Raw genomic sequence first — 20,986 nt, 5'->3', positions numbered from 1 at the left:
TATATAAACATACTTTATTTTCCATAGAGATGCACCAAAGTTAGATCCTAACACCTGATGCACTTAATGTCTACTTTAAAGAGACACTACAGGGAGTGCAGAATTATTAGGCAAGTTGTATTTTTGAGGATTAATTTTATTATTGAACAACCACCATGTTCTCAATGAACCCAAAAAACTCATTAATATCAAAGCTGAATATTTTTGGAAGTAGTTTTTAGTTTGTTTTTAGTTATAGCTATTTTAGGGGGATATCTGTGTGTACAGGTGACTATTACTGTGCATAATTATTAGGCAACTTAACAAAAAACAAATATATACCCATTTCAATTATTTATTTTTACCAGTGAAACCAATATAACATCTCAACATTCACAAATATACATTTCTGACATTCAAAAACATAACAAAAACAAATCAGTGACCAATATAGCCACCTTTCTTTGCAAGGACACTCAAAAGCCTGCCATCCATGGATTCTGTCAGTGTTTTGATCTGTTCACCATCAACATTGCGTGCAGCAGCAACCACAGCCTCCCAGACACTGTTCAGAGAGGTGTACTGTTTTCCCTCCTTGTAAATCTCACATTTGATGATGGACCACAGGTTCTCAATGGGGTTCAGATCAGGTGGACAAGGAGGCCATGTCATTAGAGCATTGTCCTGCATGAAAATCATGTTTTCTTGAAGGATGCAGACTTCTTCCTGTACCACTGCTTGAAGAAGGTGTCTTCCAGAAACTGGCAGTAGGACTGGCAGTTGAGCTTGACTCCATCCTCAACCCGAAAAGGCCCCACAAGCTCATCTTTGATGATACCAGTCCAAACCAGTACTCCACCTCCACCTTGCTGGCGTCTGAGTCGGACTGGAGCTCTCTGCCCCTTACCAATCCATCCATCTGGCCCATCAAGACTCACTCTCATTTCATCAGTCCATAAAACCTTAGAAAAATCAGTCTTGAGATATTTCTTGGCCCAGTCTTGACGTTTCAGCTTGTGTGTCTTGTTCAGTGGTGGTCGTCTTTCAGCCTCTTATCTTGGCCATGTCTCTGAGTATTGCACACCTTGTGCTTTTGGGCACTCCAGTGATGTTGCAGCTCTGAAATATGGCCAAACTGGTGGCAAGTGGCATCTTGGCAGCTGCACGCTTGACTTTTCTCAGTTCATGGGCAGTTATTTTGCGCCTTGGTTTCTCCACGCGCTTCTTGCGACCCTGTTGACTATTTTGAATGAAACGCTTGATTGTTCGATGATCACGCTTCAGAAGCTTTGCAATTTTAAGAGTGCTGCATCCCTCTGCAAGATATCTCACTATTTTTGACTTTTCTGAGCCTGTCAAGTCCTTCTTTTGACCCATTTTGCCAAAGGAAAGGAAGTTGCCTAATAAATATGCACACCTGATATAGGGTGTTGATGTCATTAGACCACACCCCTTCTCATTACAGAGATGCACATCACCTAATATGCTTAATTGGTAGTAGGCTTTCGAGCCTATACAGCTTGGAGTAAGACAACATGCATAAAGAGGATGATGTGTTCAAAATACTCATTTGCCTAATAATTCTGCACTCCCTGTATAGTCGCCAAAACGTTTTTTGTGTATAGATCATGCCCCTGCAGTTTTACTGCTTAATTCTCTACCATTTAGGAGTTAAGTCACTTTGTTTAAACAGCCGTAGTCACACCTCCCTGTATGTGACTTGCAGAGCCTTCCTAAACACTTCCTGTAAAATCACATCTAATATTTAAACATCCTTTGTTGCACATTTGCTTAATTTAGAATTTCTTATCCTCTGTTCTGTTAATAGCCTTTTGGACCCTGCTGTGTGTGATTAAAGTTATATTTGCAGTGCAGGAGATAAAAACTTTAAAGCAAGTTGACTTCTGATTAAAAGTGAAAACATTTTTTACGCTGGCTGTGATGGAGATGTGGCTTAGGCTGCATATGTAGAAAAAATTTTTTAACTACTGAATTGTTGAGAATTGAGCAGTGACACTGCAGGGGCACGAACTATACACCAAAACTGCTTTATTAAGATAAAGTTGTTTTTGTGACTATAGTGTCCCCTTCAAGTCTGCCAACCATCCACAAATATAAATGACATAAAAATAAAATGAAACTGAAAATACACACAGCTTTCTGTGGGAGGGTGGAGAGATTTTTACCTGCAGTGCCTGCTCCTGGATATCTTGGAAGAGCTCAATTTCTTTCTCTGACACCACACCAATTCGATCCTCACTATCCAGCTTGCTGTCCCAACCGTCGTTATTGTCTGGGCGTGAAAAGGAAAGGGTTTATATAACATACAAATGCCATATAATTATAGCGCATAATGTTTGTGCAATCATGTGTGAACATCTTGACTTCACATATAAAGTGTGTAATCACAAGAACAGCTCTTTGCTATCTATAGCCCTTTCTCCTCACATCCCGAGGCTTTGCTCACCCCAGTCTGACTGTCCAGACTTCCGTGGTCCTCTCTTGCGGGACCGCTGTAGGGAGTAATCAAGTCCCTCCGCTCGTGTCTTGCGTCCATCAGGTGAGGGAGTGAAGAACTTTGTCAAGCCATCAATAAGACCCTTAGTTTTTTTGTTAAAAGGAACTGTTGTACCAGAGCCAGCAGAAGGGTCAGTGCTCCTGCCATCTTCTTCTGATGATGATGATGATGATGATGTGCAAGATGAGAGCTTACGTCTTCTCCCTCGACCTGGATTACCCCGACCTTTCCCAAATGGGCCTTTAGTCCTGTAAGAATTCAGAGAAACGGTCAAAAGATTACTTTGATTTTAGGTAGAAAAATATTGTGGAGTTATGCACTCCATTACCTTCTAGTGATAAAAGGTCCACTATGCAAATAAAACCAAACATTGGCTCTCCTCAGGTCCCCAGGCTCTGCTCACCATTGAAGAAGTTTTTTTTTTTTGTTTTTTTTTTGATAAATAGAATAGAGGAAGACACTCACGTTGCACTCTGCTTCTTTAAGCGATTCTTGGGACGCCCAATGGGGTTAGTGTAACGTCTCCGAATCTGTGCGGCTTTCTTATGAAGTAGCTTTCGACCTTTTTTCCGAGGTCGACAGATCTGACATATCCACATGCCTGAAAATAAATGCATGGTTAATAACTGGAGTCACTTGAAAAATTGAGAAACAAACAGGGGAAAGAAGAGTGGGTGGAGGAAGAAGGGAAAGTCATATGTAAGATTAGGAAATGTTGGATGTGAAACAAACCTAAAGAGAGAGACTTACAAATCATACATTACATGTCATATGTTTCAACAAAACGACTATAGTTTATTGACCCTGGAAGCTCCAAATTTCAAACGGTTTCTCCAAGTCATTTTATTTTTTACTTATTAAAGTTTTTGGGGTATTAATTAGATTTAGATTCCAATCCCAAACACTTACCTTTCGGCATTCTGGTAAGAGGAGGCTCACAGCATTCCATGTGAAACCCGCGGTCGCATGAATCACAGAACAGCATATTGTCCTGAGAAAAATCCAAAAATACATTTCAGTGCATTTCTTGTTTATGCAAGACTAAGTGAAGTATTGACCACAAATTACAGGTAAAAGAAAAACCCAACTCAAGCTTTGACAAAGAAAGAACGAAAGATAAACCAGATTTTAAGAAATTTCTAATTGTATCACAACATGGAAAGATTTCACCTGGACTCCAAAATGGCAACTAGATTTGCCTTGGGAAACACTCACATATATTGTTCATTGTCCCTCTCTATGAAGGGGAAGTATATATTGTTCTTTATTTAATATGTACTGTACTAAATTGTGGGATTTTACTTCATATGGCTCGATATATGGATTATGAATTTAAATATTTGGAAAATGGGATATCTCCAGCCACCTCCACGTAACTTTACAATTTGTGTGACAGAATGCTTTTGATGACTCTTTAAAGGGTTACGCCAACCATAATATCTAATACAGCCCGCTGTACTAGTTATGTTGGTTGTAACTGGCAAACTGTTTTAAAACGGTCTGTCCTGTTACCTAGTCCTGCCTGGCACCTCCAATGTAGGTAGATCTAGGACATGCCGCTTCTGCAGGGCTGCAGAAGCCGGATGCCGATCCTGCCTCTCATTCTTTGGTGGAGAGAATAAGCTAACCGCTGTCAGCCAGTGAATGCAAATTTGTGCATAGGAATAATTTCCATTAGTCGTCCAGAAGTCTTGTCCCCAGGATGCCAGATGACTGCCCATGACGCTGCTGAAGGTGGAGTTTCATCTCAGCAGTTAAGGTGTTAAACATGGTATGTGTAGCATTTCACAGTGAAAGGTTTTACATACAGAGTCCAGGCACCATGATCACTCTACAGGAGCCTTTTGTATGGGATTAAAGTTCAATTTACAGAGCAGGAGATTTAAAAAAAATGAATTTATTAAAACAATTTTAAAAAACTTGTAAAGCAAATTAACTTTTATTCAAAAATGAATAAGTTTTCTTTTATACAGGCTGTATTTTTTACTCATACATTATGCTGTAGGCATCATGGGATTGAGTTACACTGAATGGATAAAAAGTTGCATATTAATAATACAAACTAGAAATGCAGAATTAAAAAACAAAACAAAACAAAAACAGCAAAGCAGAAGACAGATCTTTTCAAATTGATTAAGGAAATATTTTACTGTGTGTACTCACAGCATTTTTGCCCTGGTCACGGCATGAGCTGCAGGTCTTGCACTCGATGCATTGCCAGCGGAGGGCTTTCACTCGAACCGTTAGCTCTGGGGAGAACTTGAGACAGGATGGGTGACCTACGAAAGAGTGGAGAAAATGTATGATATGCGATAAACAGAAAACTTGAAGCAAAGTTTTTTACACTTTATATATACTGGGCTCACAATTTACACTAGAAATTAACTCCTAGTGAGAATGCTATGGAAAGTAACTATTAAAGACTGACTAGTAACATATGACTTTAAATTTTAAGAAGGGCGAGAGTGGAATATACACACAAACATGCATTTGAATAAGTAGTATTAAAATAAATACATTGCTTAGTCAGACCCCCCCCCCCCAAAAAAAAAAAACACGATATTCACTAGAACCACTACAGCTTAACCCCTTAAGGACCAAACTTCTGGAATAAAAGGGAATCATGACGTGCCACACGTCATGTGTCCTTAAGGGGTTAAGGCAGTTGTTCTGATGGTTATAGCCTGTCCCTGCAGGTTTTCAGAGAAAAGGCAGTGTTTACATTGCTGCCTAGTAACACCTCTAGTAGCAGTCACTCAGATGTCCACTAGATGTGCTTCCTGTAACAATGCTGCACAGCGTGCGGCCTGACATTCAGGGTCTCCACCCTCTGCATGGAGACAACTTTCTTCATACAGATGTACAGTTTCAGTGCATCTCTATGAATAGATGCTGGTTGACGCAGGGCAGAGTTTTGGCACAATGCCCAACAGAATCTCAATGCTTTCCTATGGGAAAAACATTGGATTGGCAGAGATTATCAAGACTGATGGTCTCAGCCATGGGGGCCAGGCGTGTCAAGCCATGGCATGGAAAGATGGGAGAAAAAGTGAGTAAAATCACCTTTTTACTGTGATCTAAGGGGGCAGGGGACCTAAATAGTTAAACACTACAATGTCAGGAATGAGGATTTTGTTCCTGACACTATAGTGTTCCTTCAATTTTTAAGCATTGTTTTCACATCTAATAGGCGATAGGAGTTCTAGATAAAAAGATGTACAGAAAATTGTTTCTCACTCTATTCATAATGCCTTTCCATGTATTTAAGGCTCTGTGCTGGAATATGTACTGTATATACTCGAGTATAAGTCGAGTTTTTCAGCACATTTTTTTGTGCTGAAAAACCCTAACTCGGCTTATACTCGAGTCACTGTCTGTATTATGGCAATTTGCATTGCCATAATACAGACAGGGGCTTGTGGGGGCTGCAGAGAGTTTACTTACCTCTCCTGCAGCTCCTGTCAGCTCCCTTCTCCTCCGCGCCGGTCCGTTCAGCACCTCGGTCAGCTCCCAGTGTAAGTCTCGCGAGAGCCGCGGGGTCATAGTGCGGCCGCGAGACTTACAGTGTGAGCTGATAGAGGGAGCTGCACGGACCGGCGCGGAGGAGGAGGGAGCTGACGGAGAGGTAGGTAAACAAAATAAAAAATAAAATTGCCCACCCTCCACCAAGGCTCAGCTACACACACACACGCTGCACTCATACACACACACACACACACACACACACACGGTAAATAAAAATTCAATTAATATAAATTTTTTAGGATCTAATTTTATTTAGAAATTTACCAGTAGCTACTGCATTTCCAACCCTAGTCTTATACTCGAGTCAATACGTTTTCCCAGTTTTTTGGGGTAAAATTAGGGGCCTCGGCTTATATTCGGGTCGGCTTATACTCGAGCATATACGGTATTAGGAAGAATGAATAAGATATATATGCAGTTTGTTACAAAGAAGACATCTTCTTTGTTGCAGTTTTTATTATATTAGCCGAGAGCAAAGTCTTAAAGGGACACTATAGTCACCTGAACAACTTCAGCTTAATGGGGTTGTTCAGGTGAGTACAATATCTCTCTGCAGGCTTTTTCATGTAAACACTGTTTACCTTAGAACCTAGGAACACCTCCAGTTTGAACGCGCCTCCTGTGTCCTGTAGTAACCCCGAAAGGCTGTCAGCAGCTGACAGTGTGGAAGTTAAAGAGTGAGTAAGTGAATGAGGGTGAGTGAGAGAGTGAAAGTGAGAGAGAGAAAATATGAGTGATAGTGAGAGAGAGAGAAAGTGAGATTGAGTTAGTGAGAGTGAGCGAGAGAGTTAGTGAATAAATGAGTAAGTGAGCGAGAGAGAATTAGTGAGTGAGAGTGTGAATGAAAGTGTGTGAGCGTTGAGTGAGTGTGAGAGTGAGAGTTAGTGAGAGAGTGAGAGTTAGTGAGTGAGTTAGGTAGAGATCTTTACATATAGTGTGTCTATACAACACACAAACTTTATATACATTGTGTAAATACGCTATATTTTCTGAAGTGTAGTGGATGCTGCCTTCGGGGATCTGGGCTGGGAATAGCAGCGGAGGGCATAGATCGCGAATGCCTCGCAAATATGCAGTGAAGCGCTCAATTCTAATTCAGAGTGAACTCTGCTCTCTGATGATGCAGATGATTTGTGGAGCACTATGCCGCGCATGTGCAAATAAGGACGATGATGCTTCTATGAGAGAAGTGTTTGGTTGAACCTTTAAAAATTGTCATTATGACAAAAAAATGGGCGAAGCCAGCGGAGGGTCTCGGCGCTGGAACTGAGGTAAGTTTTTTAAATTAATCAGCATTATAAATTAAAAATGTGGAGAGATAATAATACTAAACAATAGGAAGAAGTCTTGGGGACATAAAACTAGAGTTTTACAATAGTGACTATAGTGCTCCTTTAAAAGAACACTATAGGCACCAAGACAACTTCAGCTTAATAAAGCAGTTTTGGTATATAGATCATGTTCATGCAATCTGTTTACTTGGGCGACAGACAGACAATCTTTTGGAGCACAGTTTCGATAGTTCCTGAAGGCAGGGCAATTACCTCCAGAAGGAAGTAATGAAGTCTGCTCCGGAAGTCAGCATTGCTGACAGCTGGATTCAAGAGCCTGGGTATTATTGATGCCCATCGGTTATACGCCATCTGGCATTCTAAACTATTACATCGCATTGAGCTGAATGTTCAGAGCTTCATAGCCTGAGCAGTCTCTACCTGCTCGATGTTTGAGGGTCATTCAGTCCATTTATATTTCTTTGTATTAATATCAAACACGAACACTAAATATTTTGTACTCCCACTTTTTTATATATCATTTGAACGGATACACAATTTTCCATAAGTATCTAAAGTGCACTTTTGTTAAAAAGGACTTTATGGCATATATTTATTTTTATACAATGCACATTTGTTGAAAAATACTTTATTGCAACAAAACTGTTTACACTGTGCACTTTGGTTGAAAACACTTAGATTTTCATATTTAGAAAATATTATTGTTTTTTTGTTTTCACAAACACTGAATAGGATTTAAAGACACAGCTCACCTTTTTATGATTAATATTTATCACAGCAAAATCGAATAATTAAATATATCTACTAACAGGCTAGGATGCTAAAAGCCTTGCGTCGGAATTGACTCACTGGGGCACCACTGTACTTGTTATGACACCATGTGGAGATAGTAAGTTATTACACCTGTTTTTTTTTTTTGTTTTTTTTTTAGCAAGCCATGAGGTCTTTTGATGCAATAGACCAGTCAAGACTATACATTTCTCTCCCCCAGTATATACTGGTCAAACATGCATAGTCATTAGTCACATATCAAGAGGCACTCTGTCCAAATGCATACACAGACATACACAATCAGATATACACAAACAGATATAGTAACAAACAAACATAATGAAATGTGATTTTTTTATTTTATTATTGAATACCCTACTGCTCTCCTTCCCTGTGCAGCTCATGTTTGTTGGCACCATGGGGAGGAAAGGAGTCCAGGTTAACATAGACCAATGTTTTAAGCAGTGTGGAAGCAGGGACTCCTTTCTCGTTACACTCTGCAGACAGTATAGTTTACAAGTAGCCAGTGACGGTATACAACTCAGCACCCGCTGCCAGTATCAGCGATGCAAGGCACTTGTCAGCCTATGCCAAAACAGATTCTCCCACCCCCCTCTCCCCTTCAACAGACACACATAAAAACATCCACATTACAAAGAAAATACTTGTTAGCATATAGTAAACATTTCAACCATGTTGATTTTGATTTAATCATAGGTCCATGTTAAGATTTAAAATATATATATATATATATAAAAACTTTAAAAAATTAGCATATGTGATTTTGTAGATAAAATTGTATGTTAAAATGTGTATGCATAAAATAATTACCGTATATACTTGAGTATAAGCAGACCCGAATATAAACCGAGGCCCCTAATTTTACCCCCAAAAACTGGGAAAACTTATTGACTCGAGTATAAGACTAGGGTGGGAAATGCAGCAGCTACTGGTAAATTTCTAAATAAAAGTGGATCCTAAAAAAATTATATTAATTTAATATTTATTTACAGTGTGTGTATATAATTAATGCAGCGTGTGTGTGTGAGTGCAGCGTGTGTGTGTGTGAGTGCAGCGTGTGTGTGTGTATGAGTGCAGCGTGTGTGTGTGTATGAGTGCAGCGTGTGTGTGTGTATGAGTGCAGCGTGTGTGTGTGTATGAGTGCAGCGTGTGTGTGTGTATGAGTGCAGCGTGTGTGTGTGTATGAGTGCAGCGTGTGTGTGTGTATGAGTGCAGCGTGTGTGTGTGTATGAGTGCAGCGTGTGTGTGTGTATGAGTGCAGCGTGTGTGTGTGTATGAGTGCAGCGTGTGTGTGTATGAGTGCAGCCTGTGTGTGTATGAGTGCAGCCTGTGTGTGTATAAGCAGCCTGTGTGTATGAATGCAGCGTGTGTGTGTATGAATGCAGCGTGTGTGTGTATGAATGCAGCGTGTGTGTGTATGAGTGCAGCGTGTGTGTGTATGAGTGCAGCGTGTGTGTGTATGAGTGCAGCGTGTGTGTGTATGAGTGCAGCGTGTGTGTGTGTATGAGTGCAGCGTGTGTGTGTGTATGAGTGCAGCGTGTGTGTGTGTATGAGTGCAGCGTGTGTGTGTGTATGAGTGCAGCGTGTGTGTGTGTATGAGTGCAGCGTGTGTGTGTGTATGAGTGCAGCGTGTGTGTGTGTATGAGTGCAGCGTGTGTGTGTGTATGAGTGCAGCGTGTGTGTGTGTATGAGTGCAGCGTGTGTGTGTGTATGAGTGCAGCGTGTGTGTGTGTATGAGTGCAGCGTGTGTGTGTGTATGAGTGCAGCGTGTGTGTGTGTATGAGTGCAGCGTGTGTGTGTGTATGAGTGCAGCGTGTGTGTGTGTATGAGTGCAGCGTGTGTGTGTGTATGAGTGCAGCGTGTGTGTGTGTATGAGTGCAGCGTGTGTGTGTGTATGAGTGCAGCGTGTGTGTGTGTATGAGTGCAGCGTGTGTGTGTATGAGTGCAGCCTGTGTGTGTATGAGTGCAGCCTGTGTGTGTATGAGTGCAGCCTGTGTGTGTATGAGTGCAGCCTGTGTGTATGAGTGCAGCCTGTGTGTATGAGTGCAGCCTGTGTGTATGAGTGCAGCGTGTGTGTATGAGTGCAGCGTGTGTGTGTATGAGTGCAGCGTGTGTGTGTATGAGTGCAGCGTGTGTGTGTATGAGTGCAGCGTGTGTGTGTATGAGTGCAGCGTGTGTGTGTATGAGTGCAGCGTGTGTGTGTATGAGTGCAGCGTGTGTGCGTATGAGTGCAGCGTGTGTGCGTATGAGTGCAGCGTGTGTGCGTATGAGTGCAGCGTGTGTGCGTATGAGTGCAGCGTGTGTGCGTATGAGTGCAGCGTGTGTGCGTATGAGTGCAGCGTGTGTGCGTATGAGTGCAGCGTGTGTGCGTATGAGTGCAGCGTGTGTGCGTATGAGTGCAGCGTGTGTGCGTATGAGTGCAGCGTGTGTGCGTATGAGTGCAGCGTGTGTGCGTATGAGTGCAGCGTGTGTGCGTATGAGTGCAGCGTGTGCGTATGAGTGCAGCGTGTGCGTATGAGTGCAGCGTGTGCGTATGAGTGCAGCGTGTGCGTATGAGTGCAGCGTGTGCGTATGAGTGCAGCGTGTGCGTATGAGTGCAGCGTGTGCGTATGAGTGCAGCGTGTGCGTATGAGTGCAGCGTGTGCGTATGAGTGCAGCGTGTGCGTATGAGTGCAGCGTGTGCGTATGAGTGCAGAGTGTGCGTATGAGTGCAGAGTGTGCGTATGAGTGCAGAGTGTGCGTATGAGTGCAGAGTGTGCGTATGAGTGCAGAGTGTGCGTATGAGTGCAGAGTGTGCGTATGAGTGCAGAGTGTGCGTATGAGTGCAGAGTGTGCGTATGAGTGCAGAGTGTGCGTATGAGTGCAGAGTGTGCGTATGAGTGCAGAGTGTGCGTATGAGTGCAGAGTGTGCGTATGAGTGCAGAGTGTGCGTATGAGTGCAGAGTGTGCGTATGAGTGCAGAGTGTGCGTATGAGTGCAGAGTGTGCGTATGAGTGCAGAGTGTGCGTATGAGTGCAGAGTGTGCGTATGAGTGCAGAGTGTGCGTATGAGTGCAGAGTGTGCGTATGAGTGCAGAGTGTGCGTATGAGTGCAGAGTGTGCGTATGAGTGCAGAGTGTGCGTATGAGTGCAGAGTGTGCGTATGAGTGCAGAGTGTGCGTATGAGTGCAGAGTGTGCGTATGAGTGCAGAGTGTGCGTATGAGTGCAGAGTGTGCGTATGAGTGCAGAGTGTGCGTATGAGTGCAGAGTGTGCGTATGAGTGCAGAGTGTGCGTATGAGTGCAGAGTGTGCGTATGAGTGCAGAGTGTGCGTATGAGTGCAGAGTGTGCGTATGAGTGCAGAGTGTGCGTATGAGTGCAGAGTGTGCGTATGAGTGCAGAGTGTGCGTATGAGTGCAGAGTGTGCGTATGAGTGCAGAGTGTGCGTATGAGTGCAGAGTGTGCGTATGAGTGCAGAGTGTGCGTATGAGTGCAGAGTGTGCGTATGAGTGCAGAGTGTGCGTATGAGTGCAGAGTGTGCGTATGAGTGCAGAGTGTGCGTATGAGTGCAGAGTGTGCGTATGAGTGCAGAGTGTGCGTATGAGTGCAGAGTGTGCGTATGAGTGCAGAGTGTGCGTATGAGTGCAGAGTGTGCGTATGAGTGCAGAGTGTGCGTATGAGTGCAGAGTGTGCGTATGAGTGCAGAGTGTGCGTATGAGTGCAGAGTGTGCGTATGAGTGCAGAGTGTGCGTATGAGTGCAGAGTGTGCGTATGAGTGCAGAGTGTGCGTATGAGTGCAGAGTGTGCGTATGAGTGCAGAGTGTGCGTATGAGTGCAGAGTGTGCGTATGAGTGCAGAGTGTGCGTATGAGTGCAGAGTGTGCGTATGAGTGCAGAGTGTGCGTATGAGTGCAGAGTGTGCGTATGAGTGCAGAGTGTGCGTATGAGTGCAGAGTGTGCGTATGAGTGCAGAGTGTGCGTATGAGTGCAGAGTGTGCGTATGAGTGCAGAGTGTGCGTATGAGTGCAGAGTGTGCGTATGAGTGCAGAGTGTGCGTATGAGTGCAGAGTGTGCGTATGAGTGCAGAGTGTGCGTATGAGTGCAGAGTGTGCGTATGAGTGCAGAGTGTGCGTATGAGTGCAGAGTGTGCGTATGAGTGCAGAGTGTGCGTATGAGTGCAGAGTGTGCGTATGAGTGCAGAGTGTGCGTATGAGTGCAGAGTGTGCGTATGAGTGCAGAGTGTGTGCATGAGTGCAGAGTGTGTGTGTGTATGAGTTGCAGAGCCTTGGTGGGGGGTGGGCAATTTTATTATTTGAATAATTTTTTTTTATTATTATTTTTTATTTTATTTAATTATTATTTGTATTATTATTTTTTATTTTATTATTATTTAATTTTCTTTCGTCCCCCCTCCCTGCTTGATACATGGCAGGGAGGGGGCTCTCACTCCCTGGTGGTCCAGTGGCATTGGCAGTTCAGTGGAGGGGGGCTGGCAGAGAGCTGTTACTTACCTCTCCTGCAGCTCCTGTTAGCTCCCTTCTCCTCCGCGCCGGTCCGGTCAGCTCCCTCTGTAAGTCTCGCGAGAGCCGCGGGGTCATATTGCGGCCGCGAGACTTACACTGAGAGCTGACAGAGGGAGCTGACCGGACCGGCGCAGAGGAGAAGGGAGCTGCAGGAGAGGTAAGTAAACGCTCTGCAGCCCCCACAGCCCCCAGTCTGTATTATGGCAATGTAAATTGCCATAATACAGACAATTGACTCGAGTATAAGTCGAGTTGGGGTTTTTCAGCACAAAAAAATGTGCTGAAAAACTCGGCTTATACTCGAGTATATACGGTAAATGAAAACATATTACTTACTGGAAAATATGTGTTGTATATGTAACATAAATAGATATGGTTGGCATTTACCTTCTGGATTACACTACTAACTCTTTTGTAATAACACCAATAGTCCCCTTTAAGTATGTGTGACTCATTATCTCCTGTTCCAGTACATACATATTTTTGTTATCAAACACTTGTATGATTATTTTTTTTACCCAGTGTAGAGTGATTTATATATTAAGAAGACAAGGCAAGAAGATATTTCTGATGTTCTCCCACCAAAAAATAAAGGCAATTAAAAATTTATTTTTTTCCATGTTGTACAGCTACATGTGTATATGTATATATTCATACACAAACAATCCATCAAAACAGAACATATATACAAAATGTGCACAATGTGATTAGAGGAATTGAAATGCAATTGCACAAAGATGAAAAAAAATAATTAGGTAAAGTTAAGTCCTGTATGCTAATAGGTATTAAATGACTTTGTTAATTTCTAATCAAGGTATGTGATACCATGTGGACTTCTATGATCCATTTCAGCAATGGATAACCTTTGAAACCCCAAATATGTGATCCTCATAGGAAAGGATGGTCAAATAAATTTGTAGTGCTATAGAGTAGCCTTTGATAGGGTTTTCAGTCGTTCTACAGAGATGCAGAGGGCCTATGTAGAAGGATTGAGGGCAGGATTGGATGGACAGGCCTCAACTCTCAAATTTGGCATGCTGCCCTGCATTGAATGACTCACTGGGATCGCTCTGCAGAATATGGCTGTGGGAAGGTCTATTGCTTTGTGTCACTGGTCTACTTACCACTGTTTCCACAGTCTGCACATGATATCAGCTCTTCTGGTTTCTTCTCTCTGTTATGCTCCTTCGTTCCCAAACAGAAGCTGCATATGGGTATGGGATCAGCTACAGGCTGCAGAGACAAAGAGGGACATGAGCTCTGAGGCACAAAAATAATTTGTAAAAAGGTACAATTCTCCAAACCTTTGTAGATTATACATCACATACTCAAATGTACACACATTATAAAAGATTTTAGTTTTTTTAAAATTAACACAAAGCATTCTTATTATATAAGTGGGATCCAACATATAACAAACTGGAGATACACAGCACAAGAGTTCTAATTGTACATATGGAAAATACAGTAATTATTTGCGGAAAAACACACACCTTGTTAAGTTGTAAACTGTAGAAAGAAAGAAACTGTTAGTACCAAGGGAAGCTAAATGTAAAAGATTAAAATGGCCAAAATCTCTTTAGCTTGCCACCATTTGGGTTTCATAGGAGTTTTAACTCCCTTGTGCCATTACTTAAAGGGACACTATGGTCATCAGAACTATAGCTTAACATAGCTGTTCTAGTGAGTATAATCATTGCCTTCACCCATTTTGTTTACATTGCCCCTAGGGACACCTCCAAGTGACCAATCCTCAGATGGCCACTGGAGGTGCTTCCTGAAGCAGTGCTGCACAGTAGGCAGCACTGCCGTTCAGCATCACCACCCTCTGCATGGGGACGCTGAATTTTCCTCATAGAGATGCATTGAGATTATATATATATATATATATATATATATATATATATATAAATATATAATATTCCTAGATGCCCACCTAATACCCTGTAAGCCAGCAACCTTATTGTTAACCATGGGTAATGGAGTGGACCCGGGAGCAACATACCTGTTGGTCAAGTGTATGCTTGATTATCTGCCCAACGGTAGTCTGAGTTCCCTACTAAGGAGGGATGCCTAAACCAAATGGTGAACAATTCAATAGAAGGAAGGAGATAAATATATAAGTGTATGAAATAAAATGTCATACTTAAAGAAAACCTAGCGTATATTGACCTAAAACCGCTACGGCCTACCCACCTATGACATTATGACTGAGGTTTGAAGAGCCAAGCTTGTCTTAGCTTGGGTACCTTGTAATCTGTAAAACATGACACATAGCGTGAGTCCGTGTTTCAGTAAGAGCATAAACAGTACAGTCTGAACCATGTATGAATACTGAGATTAAGTGCATAGTGAAAGGGTTAACGTAACTTGCCAAATTGATTGATTTGAGAAACAGACCTTTAACTGAGCAGCTGCAGTTATACAATTAAACTGTAACATAAGCATCTGGCTAATAACCCTGCCCCTGTACCTAGCACCTGCAATACCAGGTACTGGACCTAGAGGGCCACAAGCCGTTCGTGGCAACTTCCATATGTGCCCTGGTGACACGTGACCGTGGGAACCACAGTGCGAGACGAGTACCAAAATGGAGCTGTTAGCAAAGTTTCAGTGGTGATTGCCTTGCTTTTAGGACTCATTCCCAATATTGCAGTATTTGCATAAATCTCCAGGATTTATAAGGTCAAGTTTCCAAGGATCAGTGGGAGAGATGTATAAGATAAAACAACCAACAGATAAAAATGAAGTTGTGTAAGAAACACAAGGTGTGTATGTATGTGGTTATTCACAGGCAGCAGAAAGGGGATTATATATATATATATATATATATATATATATCCGCCGGACCCTCGGGTTATCTAGATGACCGACCGAAACCTCCCCCTTTCTGCTGCCTGTGAATAACGAGCAAGGGATACAGAGGCTCTATACGACAATAGAGTCTCGGTGCCTGCTTCGCCTAACCCCGAGATAAGTAATGTATACAGTGTTGTGTACTGTATATATATCGTACGGTATGTATTCAGGAGTGAGGGCAGGTTAGCCCTGCCAGGTAGAAGGATGCTTCCAAGCCGGAGGCCTGCCGCTCTCTCAGACAAGGTACATAGAATATTGCCCAAGCTAAACAATAAAGTATACAATATTAACCGTAATTAGACTGCCTTTGTGCGACCATGCCCCCGGAACCTGACCTTCGTGTAAGGAGCCGAAGGGGAAGTACCCGTGCCAGCATTGGCCGGGAGCTATGGATAGCAAGGAGGTTAGCTTACAGTTGCGGGAACCCGGGATGGGTAAAAAATGATGTTACTGGAAGGCGCCTGTGCGAGACGGCCTTCAGTCGTGGATTCTGCGTCAGCTGTCTATCAGGCAACCGTCCGAGAGTAAGCTGCGGTAACCAGAGCCTCTGTGACGTGGCTAGGTACCGTGATGACCCTGATACTGGAGAGCAGAGTGTTTCCTGCTGCAGAATATGGCAGTCAGCAGCATTACATATAGACCAATTACAGTCGTGTAGAGAAGGGGGAAGTCCCTTTTAAAGGTCCATAAGCCCCACCCACAACTTCAGGCCAAGCCTGAAGGGGGGAGAGAGGAACATTAAAGGAACACTATAGTCACCTTAATTACTTTAGCTAAATAAAGCGGTTTTAGTGTATAGATCATCCCCCTGCAATTTCACTGCTCAATTCACTGTCATTTAGGAGTTAAATCACTTTGTTTCTGTTTATGCAGCCCTAGCCACACCTCCCCTGGCTATGATTGACAGAGCCTGCATGAAAAAAAACTGGTTTCACTTTCAAACAGGTGTAATTTACCTTAAATAAATGTATCTTAATCTCTAAATTGAACTTTAATCACATACAGGAGGCTCTTGCAGGGTCTAGCAAGCTATTAACATAGCAGGGGATAAGAAAATCTTAAACAGAACTTGCAATAAAAAAAAAAAAGCCTAAATAGGGCTCTCTTTACAGGAAGTGTTTATGGAAGGCTGTGCAATTCACATGCAGGGAGGTGTGACTAGGGTTCATAAACAAAGGGATTAAACTCCTAAATGGCAGAGGATTGAGCAGTGAGGCTGCAGGGGTATGTTCTATACACCAAAACTGCTTCATTAAGCTATAGTTGTTCAGGTGACTATAGTGTCCCTTTAAGGGAAGACACTAAGATACAGGGGAGAGATGGGAAAATGAACACTGGGGTAGGGGGGAGACCACTAAAAGAGAAGGGAGAGGAACATTAAGGGAAATTGGGGGGTGGGGCACTAAGAAAGACTGCATCTACTGCACAAACACTGCATCCACTACACACACACACACACAAATATTCTTGAAAACATTAAAAAAAAAAAAAATCTTAAAGGGAAACTCCAGTGCCAGGAAAACAATCAGTTTTCCTGGCACTGCAGGTCCCCTCTCCCTCCCACCCCCCAATCCCCGGTTGCTGAAGGGGTGAAAACCCCTTCAGTAACTTACCTGAGGCAGCGACGATGTCCCTCGTCGCTGCTTCTTGCGCCGCTCCTCCCTCTGATTGCATCGGCCGGTGGGCGAGACTGATCCCGCCCGCCGGCCTGGGAGACCTAATGCACATGCGCGGCAATGCCGCGCATGCGCATTAGCGCTCCCCATAGGAAAGCATTGAAAAGGCATTTCAATGCTTTCCTATGGGGAAATGAGCAACGCTGGAGGTCCTCACACAGCGTGAGGACATCCAGCGACGCTCCAGAACAGGTTTCATGTATTAGAAACCAGGAAGTGCCCTCTAGTGGCTGTCTAGTAGACATAAAAAACTGCAATAATTACACTTGCAGGGTTAAGAGTAGTGCGAGTTGGCACCCAGACCACTCCAATGGGCAGAAGTGGTCTGGGTGCCTGGAGTGTCCCTTTAATGGCATGTATATTTTGTGTATTTACCACTTCATATAAAAAAAGGTTTTGCAAAAAAAAAAAACAAAAAAAAAAACTGTAAATGTACAGAATATCAGTTAAATATATATATATATATATATATATATATATAAATATTTTTTTTTTTTTTTTTTTTTTTTTTTAATCGGTCGATCCCTAATAAATAAATTTCTGTGGGAGATTTCTGTGGGAAAAGCAAGTCTTATGGCTTGCCTGGTGTGTGTATTTGTGTTTAACACACACACGTCTGTGCAATTCTTTTAGCAAACTCCTGTAATTCTCAACTGGGAGGATCACAGCTGAAAAGGGTAAAATCATATATTTAAAGAGGTAAATATATCAAACTTATGTTTAGGAAAAAACTTCCCTTTAAAGGTCTGGCCAGGCTCCCAGCAACCCTCAACTTAAATGGTTAAGTGTCACTGCTCACAACAGATGTCCTCCATCTGCAGAGAGAGGGGAGCTGGGAACAAGAGCCAGAATTGAGGAATATGAGCCGTTTGTTTACCATCTGAGAGACCCAAAGGCCAGAGATATACATGCCCTATACAGAGAATCATATGTGTTTCTAATTCAACTCCGTATACAGTTTAATATACACATTATTAAGAATAAACACAAAATATAATTCTATACAGTTTGTGCACTTTTACTATTTTTTTTACTTTAGACAGGCCCTAGTTCTCTCCTATTGTGTTTATTGTGATTGAGTATCTGCGCCAATATGTAGAGTACATTCAGGAAAATAAAAAATCCTTGCCTACATACAGTACACACCAGTTTTAAGAAGGGGAAATTACAAAGCAATGTCATGTTTAACCCCTTAACACCGCAGCCAAATGTACAAGTTGTGAACGAAACAAAACGTAAACAAAACCTGGCATTTGGGCTATATGTCTGTCCAACCGTAATTCACCTCTTTCATATTAAATGCACCCCCTTATTATATATCATTTTATTCAGGGGAAACAGGGCTTTCATTTAATATCAAATATTTAGCTATGAAACATAATTTAATATGAAAAAAATGGGAGAAAATAAGATTTTTTTTTTATTTTTTTAGTTCTACATGACATTTTAACTGGCAATGTCATAATACTGTTTGCTTTTACTGCAATAAAATACACATATTTGTATTCAGCAAAGTCTTACGTGTAAAACAGTACCCCCTATGTACAGGTTTTATGGTGTTTTGGGAAGTTACAGGGTCAAATATAGCGTGTTACATTTGAAATTGAAATTCGCCAGATTGGTTACGTTGCCTTTGAGACTGTATAGTAGCCCAGGAAATAAATTTACACCCATAATGGCATACCATTTGCAATAGTAGACGACCCATGGTATTGCAAATAAGGGATGTCCAGTCTTTTTTAGTAGCCATTTGGTCACAAACTGGCCAAAGTTAGCGTTAGTATTTGTTTGTGTGTGAAAAATGCAAAAAACACCAATTTTGGCCAGTGTTTGTGACTAAGTGGCTACTAAAAAAGACTGGACATACCCCAATTTGCAATACCTTTGGTTGTCTACTATTGCAAATAGTATGCCATCATAGGGGTAATTTTCATTCTTGGGCTACCATAGGGTCATAAAGGCAACGTAAGCAATCTGGCGAATTTTAATGTGAAAAAAATGAAACACAAGCCTTATATTTGACGCTGTAATTTTTGAAAACACCATAAAACCTGTACATGAGGGGTACTGTTGTACTCGGGAGACTTCGCTGAACACAAATATTTGTGTTTCAAAACAGTAAAAAGTATTGCAGCAATAATATCGTCCGTGTAACTGCTGTGAAAAATGCAAAAAACTTCACTTTTACTGGCGATATCATGGTTGTAATACATTTTACTGTTTTGAAACACTAATATTTGTGTTCAGCGATGTCTCCCGAGTAAAACAGTACCCACCATGTACAGGTTTTATGGTGTCTTGGAAAGTTATAGGGTTAAATATTGTGCTAGCAAATTAAATTCCCTATACTTTCGGCCTGAGTTGTCAGGCAGGTCCCGCAAATTGTAATTAATCAAAGGACCTAATTATGTAAACTTATTACATAAATATATATGTCAATTATATATATATATATATATATATATATATATATATATATATATACATATACACACACACACACACACACGTGTGTATCTATATAATTTTTTTTTATTACTTTTATTTATATATACAGGTATACATATAGTGATCTATATCTATATACATATATACTTATGTATATAGATATATTTTGTTCTACGTGTATTTTGATATCTATATATATTATCAAAATACAGTTAGAATGAAATTACACACATATATTTATTTTTTAACTTATTTACTGGCTGTCACTGTGATCACCTCCTGCAGATTGCGGTAATTGGCCACAGGGGGAGTGCCTGGGTGGCCAGGCATGCCCCCCACCGTGATCTGCAGGGGGATCCTGCCTGCAGTTACTATGTGTCAGCCAAAAGGCTGACACATAGTAACTCTGATCGCAGAGACAGGCTGTCACTGCGATCAGACTCTGCAGATCGCTTTTAAAATCGTCTGACACATGGTAAATACCGATCGCAGTGACAGCCTGTCACTACGATCGGAAGCTGCAGACCGCGGTCCCCGGGCCAGGCGTGCCCCCAACCGCGATCTGCAGCAGCCATGTGCCGCCGGCCACATGGGAGGCAAGACCGCCCAGGGCGTTCTATGCCGCCCTGTGGCGTTTAGAGCCATCCAAATAGGGACGGCATAGAACGCCCTGCAGTCTTAAGGCAGCAGTTAAAATATTTTCATATTTGTATTTATAAATATACAATACAGGGGGCGGGGCTTGGACGCCATGCTGAAAGGTCGTGGTTGACTCAAGCTCCTGACTAAGCTTTGGTGTGGGTTACATGTCCCACCACCCATGCTGTTCGGTGATCTCAAGCACCAGCTTGCTGTGACCTGGTATTTCCGCGGCGGGGAAGCGGACGATCTTTCTGTCTGGCGTTACCCAGGCTTCTAACTAACACTCCATGCCCAGAGCCCACTCCCCCCCCCCCCCACCTCCCGGGCTGGTGGGGGTTATCCCAGTCCCCACATTTACTCCGCAACTGGGTGAAAGCTGTGTAAGGAGCTCCCACACTGTTTCTCCAAGATGGTCGCCGACAACAATGATGCCACGCATGTTGAGCAGGCTGCTGCCTGAAACTGGGAAGCTGATTTCCAGTTGGCATTTGATGCCATATGCCAGCGGTTGTGGAAGGGATTGGAGGATCGGAGACTGCAATCTGTGCAACCTACCCTTCAGGTACCACATCTGACCAGAGCTCCGGTTGCACACCCCAGGCGGGGATCCAAGAAGGTCCGTGTACCTATCCGCAGTCTACGCACCCGGATGAAACACCACTTCCTGGGATCTCAAGGCGCCCTCCTAGTACTGGTGAGAGCAGCCTGTGGACAATGGGAGTTGGTTCCCGTTACCGCCTGGGGCTGCAGGGATG

The 20,986-nt window shown here is 42.6% G+C and overlaps 1 protein-coding gene across 1 annotated transcript in view; it reads right to left on the bottom strand.

Moving 5' to 3' along the window:
* KAT6A (lysine acetyltransferase 6A) overlaps positions 1 to 20,986 on the bottom strand; it is a 76,105-nt gene that overhangs the window by 19,509 nt on the left and 35,610 nt on the right. The window contains exons 3-8 of the mRNA XM_063448443.1: positions 13,731 to 13,839; positions 4,661 to 4,776; positions 3,407 to 3,488; positions 2,963 to 3,098; positions 2,447 to 2,745; positions 2,166 to 2,272 (exon numbers count right to left, since the gene is read on the bottom strand). Coding sequence (XP_063304513.1) covers positions 2,166 to 2,272; positions 2,447 to 2,745; positions 2,963 to 3,098; positions 3,407 to 3,488; positions 4,661 to 4,776; positions 13,731 to 13,839 — 849 coding nt within the window. The remainder of the gene's footprint in view (positions 1 to 2,165; positions 2,273 to 2,446; positions 2,746 to 2,962; positions 3,099 to 3,406; positions 3,489 to 4,660; positions 4,777 to 13,730; positions 13,840 to 20,986) is intronic.

This window comes from Pelobates fuscus, chromosome 3, assembly GCF_036172605.1.
Source record: "Pelobates fuscus isolate aPelFus1 chromosome 3, aPelFus1.pri, whole genome shotgun sequence".
Lineage (NCBI taxonomy): Eukaryota > Metazoa > Chordata > Amphibia > Anura > Pelobatidae > Pelobates > Pelobates fuscus.
This window is presented reverse-complemented; position numbering and strand designations above follow the sequence as displayed.